This window comes from Anoplophora glabripennis, unplaced genomic scaffold (assembly GCF_000390285.2).
Source record: "Anoplophora glabripennis isolate ALB-LARVAE unplaced genomic scaffold, Agla_2.0 scaffold963, whole genome shotgun sequence".
NCBI classification, from domain to species: domain Eukaryota; kingdom Metazoa; phylum Arthropoda; class Insecta; order Coleoptera; family Cerambycidae; genus Anoplophora; species Anoplophora glabripennis.
This window is the reverse complement of record NW_019417303.1, coordinates 22,231-36,102: the sequence shown is the minus strand read 5'-3', so window position 1 is coordinate 36,102 and position 13,872 is coordinate 22,231. Positions and strand designations below refer to the sequence as shown.

The window sequence follows — 13,872 nt, the reverse complement described above, 5'->3', positions numbered from 1 at the left end:
TTATTTATTAATGTTGTATTTTTAATCAATTGAAATAAAATATTTCAGTAAAAAAATAGTTTAATGTCAACTTATGTAAAAAAATAGAAAGCGTTACATTTTAGATAGAATCATAATACAATGCTTTACGTAGATACAAATTAAAAATACAGGAAAATTGCTGGTGCAACACTAGTTAAAAAATCTTGCAGTACTTATCGCCACTAATCGCTATCAGTCACATTTTGTTCATCCACAGTAATCCAAGAGCCTAAAATACATTTGCAGCTGAGACAACTGCTAAAACAAGCCTGTGTACTCTATTTGAATTTTCAAATAAAATTAGCTAGATTTTTTCCATACACACATAATGGCCTAAGGAGGATAAATAATAAAATAAATCTGAAAACTTCCGTGTGGACTAACTTGTTTATAACTTTGTACATTTGTAGAGGGTGTCTCAAAAATATTCTTCAGCAGGCGGTGGTGTATAGAACAAGAAGAAATAAAATGAAAAACATGCAAAAATCTCGAAAATTGCCTCATAATCTTGCCACGATCTTATTAAGGATGACAAAATTGCAATTTTTAAGTGACCCCCAAATTATCAACCTGCCCATAGTAATTTTAAGTGAAACAAAGTAATAATAATTGACAAACTCAATGCTTGGCCTCCTAAACAGTTACTGAAAAATTCCACATCATTACTAACGGGGGAATGTTTTTTGAAATACCCTATATACCTATGTAATATACAGGGTGTTTTATAATATATGCGCAGGACTTCAGGATTTGATAGCTCGTCCAAAAATTTGAAAAAAAGTTTGTTTTGACTTTTTATTTAATCGTTAGAACAAGTAACAAAACCAAACATTAACTTCATAGTTGCAAAATTAAAAAAAAACAAATCGTACACAGTTAAATTAAATGTTGGAAATGTCCTCCGTTAGCTTCAATGCACGCAGCAATTCTTCGACGCATCGACTGTCTTAACACGCAAGAAAATTTCCGGAGTGTTCCAAATTATGTCGCAAGATGCAACAATGCGTTCTCTTAATTGATCAACATTTTCAACTGGAGTAGCATAGACTAGCGTTTTGAGATGGTCCCAAAAGAAAAAATCTAAACAATTAAGTTCGGGAGATCGCGGGGGCCAAGAGTGGGGACCTCCTCGACCGATCCAATGGCCTTGGTATTCGTCGTCCAAGTATTGGCGAGCAACCAAACTAAAGTAAGCCGGAGCTCCATCATGCATAAAGTACATGTTTTGTCTTACTTGAAGCGGTACATCTTCCAGCAGTTCCGGCAGTACTTCTTCTAGAAATTGTCGATAATCTGCTCCGTTTAATCTGTTCAGTAAAAAATGTGGGCCTATCAAATGATCACCGACGATGCCAGCCCAAACATTCACGGAAAATTGTTGCTGATGATTGCCTTCTGCAATTTCATGTGGATTTTCTTCAGCCCATATGTGGTTATTGTGAAAATTGAAAATACCATCTCTCGAGAAAGATGCTTCATCGGTAAACATAACTTCGGCTCCAAACTGAGGATTTTGAGCTATTTTGTCTTGCATCCATCTACAAAAAGCCAATCTTGGCGGAAAATCTCTTGGCAATAAGGCTTGTACTCTTTGGATATGGTAGGGATACAAAAGTTGTCTTTTCAAAATTCTCCAAACCGTCGAGTGAGGTATGTTTAAGTTGTGAGCAATTTTTCTGGTACTTGTGATCGGATTTTCTTCAATTTCGTTGAGGACAGCCTCTTCTACTTGGGCATTTGCAGCTTCCATAGGCCGCCCATTATCAGCAGTATTCTTTTTAAAACTTCCATTTTCCCATAGTCGTTGGTGAATGCGTTGAAACAAGTTATGATGTGGTACTTGGCGATCACGATGTCTTTCTTGATACAACCGCCTTGCTTCTGCCGAATTACCGCTCGCCATTCCGTAAAGGTAATGCATTTCGCACATTTCAGCGTTTGTGTAATTCATTTTTACTTTTGTAATACAAATTGACTTTTCGCAGATACAAACTAATTGTTATTTTGACAGGAGGTAGCTTTTGTTTTAAAATTTAATGCCTACTTGATAAAAAAAATTATAATACATTTAGTAAAATAAAAATTTTATTTCAAAAAATTGACCATGTTTTTCAACATAAAAGTAGATTTTTCTCAAAAACGGTCAACTTTAGAGCTTATGACCAAGAGTACTTTTTTTGTGTAGAAAACATTGGCGGTTCAAATGGACATCTCAAAATCGTACTTTTTCCAGTGGCGTAGAAGTTGGGGAGAAAAACACCCACTTCCCCTTCAAAATCTTCACCAATTATGACTTTGAAAAAAATTTTTTCTCGCACAGAACATAGCTTATTATGAGTAGTAAATGCTTACAAAAGCTGTTTTCTGTACGATAAACGGTTCCTGAGATATTCGCAAAAAACTAAATTTCTTTTACAATTTCAACACCCTGTATCTCGAAAATTGTGCATTTTAGAGGGTACGTTAATACAAACTTTTTTTCAAATTTTTGGACGAGCTATCACATCCTAAAGTCCTGCGCATATATTATGAAGCACCCTGTATAGTGTTGCAAATTCCACTAATAACTTTATATGCATATTCTGACCAAAAATAAGAAAAAAAACATGAATGTAGGTCTGCAAACTCTTCATTTTCAAAATGTGATAAAGTTTTATTATCGTTTAATTGTTTTCATTTATTTCATTGTGATAATGCTTTCAGTCACAATTTGATGATACCACTCATATACATAGTTCAAAGATTTAAAAATGACAACAAAAAATGCAAGGCTAAGCAAAAGAATCAGTGTTGTCACAACAAAAAAATTCGGAAGGAACTAGAGTATACTCAATTTAAAAAAGTGTTGCCCCAGATAATTGCAACCCTAATTCATACATTTCATTGATCCTCAAAAAAGTGTTAAATCATCTAAAATGCTAAGCATTTGCAAATTAACATCCATATAAAATTTTTTCATATTTTTGATCAGAGAATCAACTGTAGAATTTTTTCGGTGGAACATTGTAACACCCTGTATACCGATTTTCTTATGTGGCTGCTTTTGCCACCTTACCCATCCATACACCATAATTTCTTATATATTAGGGTTAATTTTCACAGAATTGCCTTATAGGCAGTAGTATTAGTATATTAGTTACTTTATCACAACAGATGTAAGCAATTCCTGTAGTACATATTCAAATATAATTTTACTTGAAGTTATAGTCTTTCCGAAGTCAGTTGAACATGTAAAAAAATGCTTGGCAATAAAATTTAACGAGTTTCATAGGCGTCCCTAAAAATGTTTTCTGATAAAGGTAAAAAATTATAATAATTTGTATATAATGTGTAGAAAATTTCTATTATATGTTCATTTGGTCAACAACATATTTTATTTATTTATGTCCTCAAACAATTTTATTATATTGATGGTAAATTTCATTTTGTTCCGTTTCAAAAGGTCTCCAAAATGTCATGTGGCATTAGTAAACAAAATATCCCTCTTATTTCTCCATTTCGAAATTGTAATATGAATGATTGATTGATAGAAGGTGTCTATAATAAATTAAAATTACCTGAATTACAATGGGCAATTTGTCAACAACTGAGATTTATTACCCAGTCGCCCAGTGCAGCTGTGTTATATGCCGTTTGCGCGCACTGGGCGTATACATTTCTATCACCTCCACGTTTAGTTCGACCAGACCTGTATATGGGTATGGCTAAATAAATATGGGAAGAAGTTTTTCAAATACATTTCTATGCCGAGTTGCTGCGTCAGCGACCAAACCTGGTATATACTGTCAAACTCTTGGTTCTTCAATTGATATCGGAAAGACTATACTATTCACTTTCTGATATTGACATTAAATGTTCCGAAGTGACACCGACAGGCATCTGGGTACTCGATAAAAATATGGCACTCGAGTCATAATTTTAAATATCTGATACCTATTAATTACTAATACTTTCAATTTAATATAAATAATTATACAGGGTGTAACTTTAAGGGGGTCAGTTTTTTAGGAGTATTCCCCTGAATACGAATCTAAAATTCTTTTTTTCAATGAAATAGTGGAGTTAGTTATAGTCGAGTTCTTTAAACTACACTTTCTTCTGGCTAACCTGGAGTTATCCGGGTAAGTTTTATCTGTGTACTATCAGCAATGCCAATTGTTTCCTTTTTGAAACAACTTTTAGAAAATGACAATGAAAAATAACTTAGTAAAGAGATTGTTTTTGGATGGCTTAGGAACGTGTTATTTTAAAGTCACCATGTTTTTTTTATATCAATGTGAATGCAGTGCTGAACATGAAAAAACCATTCTATTTTTAAAAAATCATTTTTTACATGATTTATTAAATATTAAACTATATGATACGTAGGTATGTTACCAAATGTAAATAAAAGTAATGTGTTACTATTTTTTTAAATAATGTATATATAGTGAATTAGGTATCAATGATCTCTGACATTGACATAATTTAGTTGAACTATTAACAGTAGATAGGGATGCTTTTAGGAAAATCCAATTCTAAACAAAATACTGTATGTTTCTACTCTTATCTTATTCAGCCTTTCAGCAGTGAATCAGTGCTAGATATTATAAATTCATCCAAAGCAAACAAAACAGCAACAAAATTATATCATGAACAGTTTAAATTTAAGCAGAATCCAATCCTGTTCCAGAGGCTTACAAAGGACAATGGAGGTTACCTACGCTGTTCTTTTAAATTCCGTATTACTCCCTCTAAAAAGCCGCTACTGCCAGTTGATTTCACATCTGGTATGATACGATGGGATGGTAAACTGATAAAAAAACAAACTGCCACTTTAGTTCGGCGAAATGAGAATGGCCGAATACGTCATCATTGCTTCATTCTGTTACAGTTTTGTTTTAGTTTGTGAACTGTTTGTATAGTGTAAGTTTATAACCCTATAAAGTTAATTATTGAAGTGTTTAGTGAATTTTCATTTTTGTTTGATATGAAAATGTTGATACGGTTAGAAGAGTTGTGGGGAGAAAATGATGCTGTTGCAAGTAGACGATGTCAGATGGATTATCCTGACCTATAAATACCGAATAAGAAAATGTTTGTAAAATTGGTTCAACATTTAAGAGATTATGAGAACTTTGAACGCCAATACAGGGTAGGAAAGTACCGATGGTCTATCTGAAGTTACGTGAGAGCGATAAAGTAAGCCATAGAAATCCATGTGATAGAGAAGGATGGCTATAATGAAGGCTTCTCTTTGTCACCGCCCGTTTCGCCATTTCACAAATAAGATCCACTTCTTATTTGTGGAAGGGCGAAATGGGCGTTGACTATTAGGCACCTTCATTTTAGCCATCCTTGTCTATCACATGGATTTCTATGGCTTACTTTATCGCTCTCACGTAACTTCTGATAGACCATCGGTACTTTCCTACACTGTATGTTAATGATAGATACAACCGAACTAAGAGAGAAATTTAGAATCAGAAATTTTTATGTTATGGAGTGGAAGAAGATCCTGGTACCAATACTCGAACATTAGCCACAAGATTTCAAGTATGTCTCATGCTCTAAATATCAGGCGAGTAAACAAATTATTTATTTATTTTTGTGTATTTCATTTATCATTATTAATTTATTACTGTTTGAGTTTTCTGTTGCTTTACTTGTTGGGTACTGATTCATAGTTTATCTTATTCAAAAGAATTAAGTCTTTGTTTATGCCGCATGATAGGACTCATGGCAACACTCATTCAATAAAAGTAATGCACCAAATAGCAGTACTTCATGACGGGTGGTGTAAAAAATTTGCTTTTTAACAAAGTTTGGTTTTTAATAACCTTTCCTTTTAATTATGAGATTTGACAAGAATGCATACGGTAGTTCCCATGTGTGCATGCGGTGCAACTAACGCCCTCCATTGTTTCAGGTCACACTAGCTTGTCCAGTGGCGGAGTATGAAAAATTACTAAGAAATGTAAAAAAAAAATCAGTTTTCACAACGAAATTTGAGAAAACAAACTTATGATACGTGATTCTACAGGTCATAGGTAGTCTCCGTATAAGTATAATCCCGATTCAAAGTTATGCCCTGTATATTTGTATTAACAATACATATCAATAATAATTATTATTTATCCTAAATTAATATTTTAAAAAGTGTGTAACGGATAATTAGCAAGTAAACAGTAAATATTAATTATTGGAAGTGGGTACCCGGGTATAGAAATTAATAGGTATCCCCAAATACAGTGTCTAACTAAAATGATTGATTGTTCACGATTTTTTAATTAAAAAAACTTGGGGCAGTTTTGGAAGACACAGGTAGTAATTTCAATTTCCCATTTTTTTAAAGGCTATTTTAAAATTGATTATATTATTAAAAAACTTAACAAAATGTTAGTTAGCACTATGTACTTTGACCAAGTATTTCAGTTCCAGCCTGTAAATTATGTAAGATTAAAAATATCGAGTAATAAAGAGAAATAATTCATTCAATAAAAATATCGTCTTTTCAAAACCCAATTTTCATTCATTAATTTCACTGGTTTACATTTAATCTCAAGGTATATACATATATAAATTTCAGACTTTCTGCTCATACTTTTCAGTGCTTTAGTAATACGATGAAATATCACAATGTGAACAAAAACAGGTTAGGAACACCCCAAACGTTGAAAAAAGAAAACAAAAACATTTTATCGAAAGAAATTGAATGCTAAAAAGAATCATTTCCCATATATGAATTACGTAATATACACCCACATTCACCTTTTGAAAATAATTTACGATTAAATGCATTTCTTTGTATTTATATATGTATGTTCGTGCATGCAGTAGAATGAAAGGTTATACTAGAAGCAGAGGCAAATTTTGACACTATATCTGTTAGTGTAAATTGCTTTCTTATTTCATTAAAAATAAAATAAAAATTGTTTGCTCTTAATTGTACTCCAACCACCAAAAACTAATTACCATCTGACCCATCGTCCGGATTATCATCTGCGTTATTCTCATTTTGAGGTCTAGGCTGTGAACGAGGCCGAGGTATTCTTCTTGTCTGTACATTTATGTCTAACTGCATTCTAATATCTAGGACCATAAATCCCACTGTGATCAACAGAGGAAGACGATATCTACAATCCCAAGCCAGTTTTAACAGAAATACGAGTGGACTCATTGTTAGCCTAGAATTAAGGTTTAAATATTAATAATAATCATTTCGGAAACTCCACTCTTTTTTAAAAATGTTCAAAAAGAAAAAATATATCCAGAATATTCATTTTCTGCAGCATTAAAAATACAGTGACAAAAATTAAAAAGCATTTTTTTCATTCAAACATTTTTTCTTATATCCTTTATATAAGAAAACCTCTACTTGCCCTTATCAAAGGGGTCAAAGATATCAAAAACAGATTTCTTTATATATCTTCTGAACTAATGAAAATATTGAAGCAGAATTTTGTGTACTATGAATATAATGTTCTGCAAAATCATTTAAATAATTCTAAATTTATCCGAACATATTTATTTTTTTACAAATTGCTAATTTAAAACAAAACAGTAAAAGCTAATCAAAATAGTCAAGACTATTTTCTCTCAAAATAAACCGTTTCAAAAAAATGAATTCTTCAGAAAAATCTATCCAAGCATACCTCATATCTACACCACTGGTTTGAAATGAGACAATTTCTCCTACAATACCTCCTTTTATTTGGAAGATATAATTTTTATTTTACATTTATTTTTCATATACGAATTCATTGAAAAAAATGTCATACAAGGTTGTTCGATCTCTATTAATTATATTTTAGAAACAAATATAATATCAACAAATAATGACTATATTACTATAAAAATGTTTACATTTTGGATAGGGACATACTTGTTAAAATATTTTCTAGACGTGCAATTTTATAGAATTTTACGGTACCGACACAATTTTTAAATCTATTGTAAATTATTTCAAATAAGTGTTGTACAAACGAAGGGTGACATATCTTTGTTAAAAAAATGAAACTCTACCGATAAAATACAAAAATTATTATTTTCTCAAACTTTCTGTACATTTTACATTTGGTTTTTGTCGTAAAGCCGATCATTTATTATTTTAATCAATAATCGCATTTGACATAAATTTTAAGGTGCCTAACTTAAGATCTATTCTTTTGTAGTTCTGGATAATATGGAAAAATGTACCAAATTAATAAACTCAAATTGAAACAAGTATTTTTGTAAAATAAATGAGATTTTGAAAAAAATAATTTGTGTATTTTGTCAGTGGCATATCAATTTTTTTTAATAAAGGCACCCATCACTTTCCAATTTCCATTTGTACAACAGTGATAAAACTGAATTTAATTTAAAAGATTTAAAAAACACTTCTTTAAAGAGGAATTTTATAAAATTTCAATGATGGTATATTGTGCTTTTGAAAAATATTTAAAGAAAAAAAATGAAAAATACATATTTTGAAAGCTTAACGTTTTTCATTTGTAGTGTACATAACAATCACTATTGTTTAATAATCTACCTGTTACTAAAGTTAATTAAAAAAAATTGAACCACCTTTTATAATGACAATCAGATAAGGACACAAATTTAACGTATTTATAAGAAAAATTGTGTTGCTAATTAAAACAAAGTGAAGTGCTTATTGCCTTTATAAATTGGGAGACATATTTTACAAAGAAGTCATAATTAGGTATTTTTCACCTGACCGCTTAATTCAAATTAATCTCTAAATACAAATATTAAAAAATATCTTTGATATAAGAAACTGGTTCTCAGAATTCATGTGTATAAAAAAAAAACTGTGTACTCTAATAAAACAATATTCGACGCTGTTCACTTAAATGTCCTATTAACCTCAATTATATTTGTATAAGAATGATTTGTGAAGGTTGATTTAACTTTTTAAATAGATCATTGAGTCAACACTATTTCGCTGTGTTAAAAACATTTGTTCTACAGTTTAGAATTCAGCTGCTAACTTTCCTTTAATAGTACTAATGAAAAGTATGAAACTTAATTTGTAAAAAGTTTATAACAATTCCATAAATGAAATCATTTTCTTCTATTATTCTTCCTTATCAGCATATATATGTCTTATGAGTCCTATATCTGACAATGAAATTATATGTAAAACTGAATATTTATAAATACTACACTATTTTAATTAAAGGCTTCTTCAGGAAGTATGGATTTCCTTTTACTATCAGCAAAACATGTTTATCAATGTTTATTTAAAGAACTTTTAAAACTAGGTGCACCATTTTGTTCCATTCATTCTCTCTTAGGTATTGTGAAATATTTCATAGTCAAAGCACAATTATTAATATGAACTGTTATAGTTTTTTTTATTGTAAACAGAATGAAGTTTACCTTTATATATTTGAACAGTTTATACCTGCCTCATAATTACCATTGCTTATATAAGATTACTGTTGAAACCCTATTTTAACATTAACACGTACTTAAGGGAATTATAGAAATTCAAAGAATTCTATTAAGAAAATGTTCATGTATTATTAATTTCGACATTCTAATAACCTTGCTTCAGTGTATACCTGTTCTATTTCAAGCCACCCTGACCTTGATTTGTTTTTACAAATAAATACTTATGAATTACTGCAGTACTGCATCAATACAAAAATTTGGTTAATATCATGCATAATTGAAAAAATAACTGGAATAATATGAATTCGATTACGTTATAATTTAAAGGTAGATAAATTAATATTTACCCAAATTATGAAAGGATAATAAAAAAAAACAAATCAAGATGAACCTTTTATTTGGTTACACATATATATACCATATATTTTGTAATACATTGTAAATTCATATTAAAAAGTAAATATATATATTTTCTTAGAAAATAGAATGCAGTTTAATTATATAATAAACAAAACTTAGATCCAACAAAATATAACCGTTTTTATAAAAACTTAATTCCTATCATAATAATCAATAGTATCCCCCGTCTTAAAGTCACCCTTTTCCAAAATGTCCAGCAGTTTACTAACGGTTTGTTCTGTAGTTAATACAGTACTTTCCTTCACCTCTCGGAAGCTTTTTTTTAAAACCTCCGACTGAGCATCTGTAATAATAGTCTCAAACATATCCGTTTCTACAGGACCAGGTGAATAATTTAAAACAATAATTTTGGGTTCCTCGAGAGCCAGAACTTTGAAGAATAGTTCTCTAGCAGCTTTACCAGATCCATACATAGATAAATTTAAAGTTGGTGAACGACCACAAAGCGAGGTTATATTGACCACAACTAACTGAGGTGCTATAGGTCTGATTTGTTTAACAAAAACACTGTTTAATAAAACAGCAGAAAATAAATTTAAATCATAGTACTCGTGCCATGTTGTCAGATCTGTTAAATCGGCTGTTTGTTTTAAAGTACCTACGTGCCCAGCATTATGAAATATTAACCCAAATTCTATCCCAGATGTATCAACAGATGATAAAATATTTTGAAAAAGTTTGTTATAATCATTTATATCTGGTTTTGATAAATCTAATACATATGTTTGAACCGTTATAGATTTATCTACCATAAGAATTTGTGTTTTTGTTTCATCAAGTCCTTTCTCGGATCTAGCTATTAAAATAAAAACTGAATTTTGATCTAAATGTCTAGACAGTTCTACAGCAATTGTTCTACCAATGCCTTTTGAAGCCCCAGTTATGAAAATGATAGATTTTTTACTAAAATTTACAGAACAAGCCATACTGATATGAAAATATCCGAACAATTTACAAATATATTGTTAATAAGGTATTACCTATTTTACTTATGGGTTACAATTTGTACTACAATCCTTGTTTACTTCAGAATCACTATCATCGTCTTTCAATTGATCGTACTTAACTAATTCAACAATTTCTCCTTGATTTAAGGCTTGCTTCTGAGGGGCAATTGTTCTTAAAATTTGTGAATTTGAAATGGGTACATCTAGTTCAATGATTTCTTCTTCAATGTGTACTGCACCAGTAAGAAGTTGTTGCATACAGTCCGCCTTTTTAGCAGCTAATTGAGCGAGAACTCTAGGATCGTTTTTTATTTTTCTTAGTTTTTCCTCTAAAAGTAAATAAATATTAGGAACAAATATATTTGTATTGAACCATAAATCTGAATCTTTATTAATAAAGTTGATATATTAAAATATTATGAATTAATTTACCTAAAACAGCAAGATACTGTTCCGAATCCGGCAACTTTTCGGTTATTGTAGGTGTAAAGTTATCTTCAAATTTTGTAATGGGGATTTCTGGAATGTTGACGTTTGCTTGACAAGTCGACCAAGGATCCATGTTGTTTTTATTATAATTAGTACCAACATAAGTAGTTTTTTCTAAAATTGTTACCTCCTACTACCAACTTCGAATCGAACTTCTTTGACACAAAATATATAATCTTAGAATAATTCTTTGAAGAGACTTGTGGCGCCGATCAACAGCGGTCTGGCTAATTAAATTGAGTGGCGCCATCAGTAGAAGTATAGACCAACAACTTATTTTCCCGCAAATTTTTCAGTTATTTTACATTTGATCTTGTACGCATGACGTCAGCAGGGAACTACATACTTTAGCTTTTACGCAACTAGTAGTTATAGTCAATATTATAATGTCAATATACAGGGTGTTAATTAACACAATAAATTCAACAGACGATTATTGTATTTGAGTGATTTTAAGACAAAAAGTTCTTATTAACATTGGGCCACAAATGCTTCGTTTTCAAGATACAGGGTGTTAAACTTTAACAAGTTGGTGAAGAGAACCGAAAAGTTTCCTTCTAGATAAGTAAAATAAGCAATATATAAAACGTAAATTTGAGCCATTATATGCGCCATTTTTTGGTTAAAGTCGGAGTATTCCGGGGTTGACTATAATTTTGTTCGCCCACATAGTGCAATGGTAAACGTGATATTATAAATCTCCAATTTATATTAAATTTTGAGGGAGCTGAAAATTAATGTGATATTATTTTTTGCGATCGAAAAAATTACAAAAAACTAATGTTCATGTTCAGCACGCTGGAAAAGGGGTGCTGGCAAAATTTGATTAGAAAAATCAATTTTATGGTAAAATAAATAATTACCAAATTTTTATACTTGCTTCGATTTTTCGAATCTAATATTTTAATTTTTATTGATTTCCAAAGGATGTTGACATAAAGTACAAATAGGTGAAAGCTTTTAAAAAACAGGATTGGGTACCATCAAAATTTTCACGTATAATCAATCAGGTTGAAGAAAATTTTTTAATTTTCAACAAATATGTAGTCCGCAAATTAGCAAAAAATGCAGTTCCCACATTAAATCTACCAGAAATAATAAGTAATTATACTTTATATGTATATGCACAGTGTATTCAAGTTTGATCTAGAATACTCCTGTAACATTTGCCTGGACTGTGAGATTTGAATGATTTTTTTTGCATGTAGAACTCTCCCAATTCTTAGTGAACATTTTAATGCGCACCACATAATTTTATAAAAATTATCTTCATTAATCCTTTTTTATGAACATGAACAGCCCCAATCTTCAGATTCTTTTATGATTGTCTCCTATCAGGCATAACCTACCCACGTCGCAGTCATCATATTCTGACCTAAGTAGTACAGTTTTGCCAAAGTCAATTGTAGAACCAATACTTTACCCACATACAGATCTGGTCGAACGAAAAGTGCAGGTGGTAGAAATGTATACGCTCAGTTGAAGAATGAACGTGCGGGCAAAGAGCAATGCGCAGTTTCTCTGGTCCATTGCGTTGTCAAAATTCAGTTATCGACTAGTCGCCTAGCAGTGCAGTGCGGGAATGCGAAATTTGGTATGATTCAGATAATTTTAATTTATTATAGGCACCCTTCTATTAATCATTCATATTACAATTGCGAAAGGGAAAAATATGAGGGATATTTGGTTTACTAATATTATTACAAAATGGCATTTTGGAGACCTTTTGAAATGGAACAAAACGAAATTTACCATCAATATAATAAAATTGTTTGAGGACATAAATAATTAATGTCTATGCAATTTAGTATAGATGTTACGATGTCAATTGGAATCTTAAAGCACAGGACCGTATGCATACTTCTCGTGAAATTTCTTCCTATGCTTTGACCATGATGTGTCTCGTAATTTATACTCGAATAGCAATTCGGCAAGTCCGGTATTTAGGCCAGTCATATGGTACACAATAAAGGGTCCAAAATTGCAATAATTAGGGTAAAGCTGATTTTTTTATATGTTGTTAAGATCTATCCGAGTAACTTAAATCCAAATTTGCAACCTCGAAAAACTTGTGCCAGCTGAGATATATCCAAAAAACAGTGAAATATTTGGACTATTTTTAGTTTTTTACCAAAAAAACACTAAAGGAAACTTCTAACAAAAAAGTCATTCTTACCTTTTCTCAAGTAGATAAAATTTGCTACAATTTGAGCTCCACCGGAGCTCGGTAGCTCTGGTAATTCCTGAGATACAGTTTTGCAAATATAAGATTTTTTTTCCGAAGACTGCAAACTTTTACTTACACCCTACATCCGAGAGGAATATTGGAAAAACTACTAATCTTACGTAAAAGTTAATAAGAAATAAAGTTTTGGTAAATTTAACAATTTAGTCTGTTAAGATTAAAACGGTGTTATAAGAAAAATAATCTGCTCAAAAATTACTAGGACCAGGACTATCGTCTTTGATGAGAATACCGTACTAAAAATCCCTCAAGAAAAATTTCTGTCTAACGAGACAAATAAGCGGCGTCTCATCCAAATGTTGAAGACTGAATTCGAGAGGCACGGAATTGAAGTCTATCAAGCAGAAGAAGACGCAGATACCCTAATTGTGG

At 31.0% G+C, this 13,872-nt stretch overlaps 2 protein-coding genes across 3 annotated transcripts; both read right to left on the bottom strand.

The window, feature by feature from the left end:
* Positions 1-42: 42 nt before the first annotated feature.
* On the bottom strand, positions 43-11,357 carry LOC108915086. 2 transcript variants are annotated; one of them, XM_018721042.1, is made up of 3 exons: positions 9,414-9,551; positions 6,976-7,187; positions 43-250 (listed from the first exon to the last, which is right to left on the bottom strand). In XM_018721042.1, the coding sequence occupies exons 1-3, from the start codon at positions 9,425-9,427 to the stop codon at positions 204-206; spliced, it is 273 nt and encodes a 90-aa protein (XP_018576558.1). In that variant the 5' UTR covers positions 9,428-9,551; the 3' UTR covers positions 43-203. The 2 variants fall into 2 exon arrangements, with proteins under 2 accessions (XP_018576558.1, XP_018576557.1); XM_018721041.1 differs by lacking the exons at positions 43-250; positions 9,414-9,551 and adding exons at positions 10,800-11,095; positions 11,199-11,357 and having other exon boundaries at positions 7,097-7,187.
* Positions 9,780-10,844, bottom strand: LOC108915085 (sepiapterin reductase). The gene has a single exon (XM_018721040.1). It carries the CDS (start codon positions 10,743-10,745, stop codon positions 9,951-9,953), a length of 795 nt encoding a protein of 264 aa, XP_018576556.1. The 5' UTR covers positions 10,746-10,844; the 3' UTR covers positions 9,780-9,950.
* Positions 11,358-13,872: the final 2,515 nt, after the last annotated feature.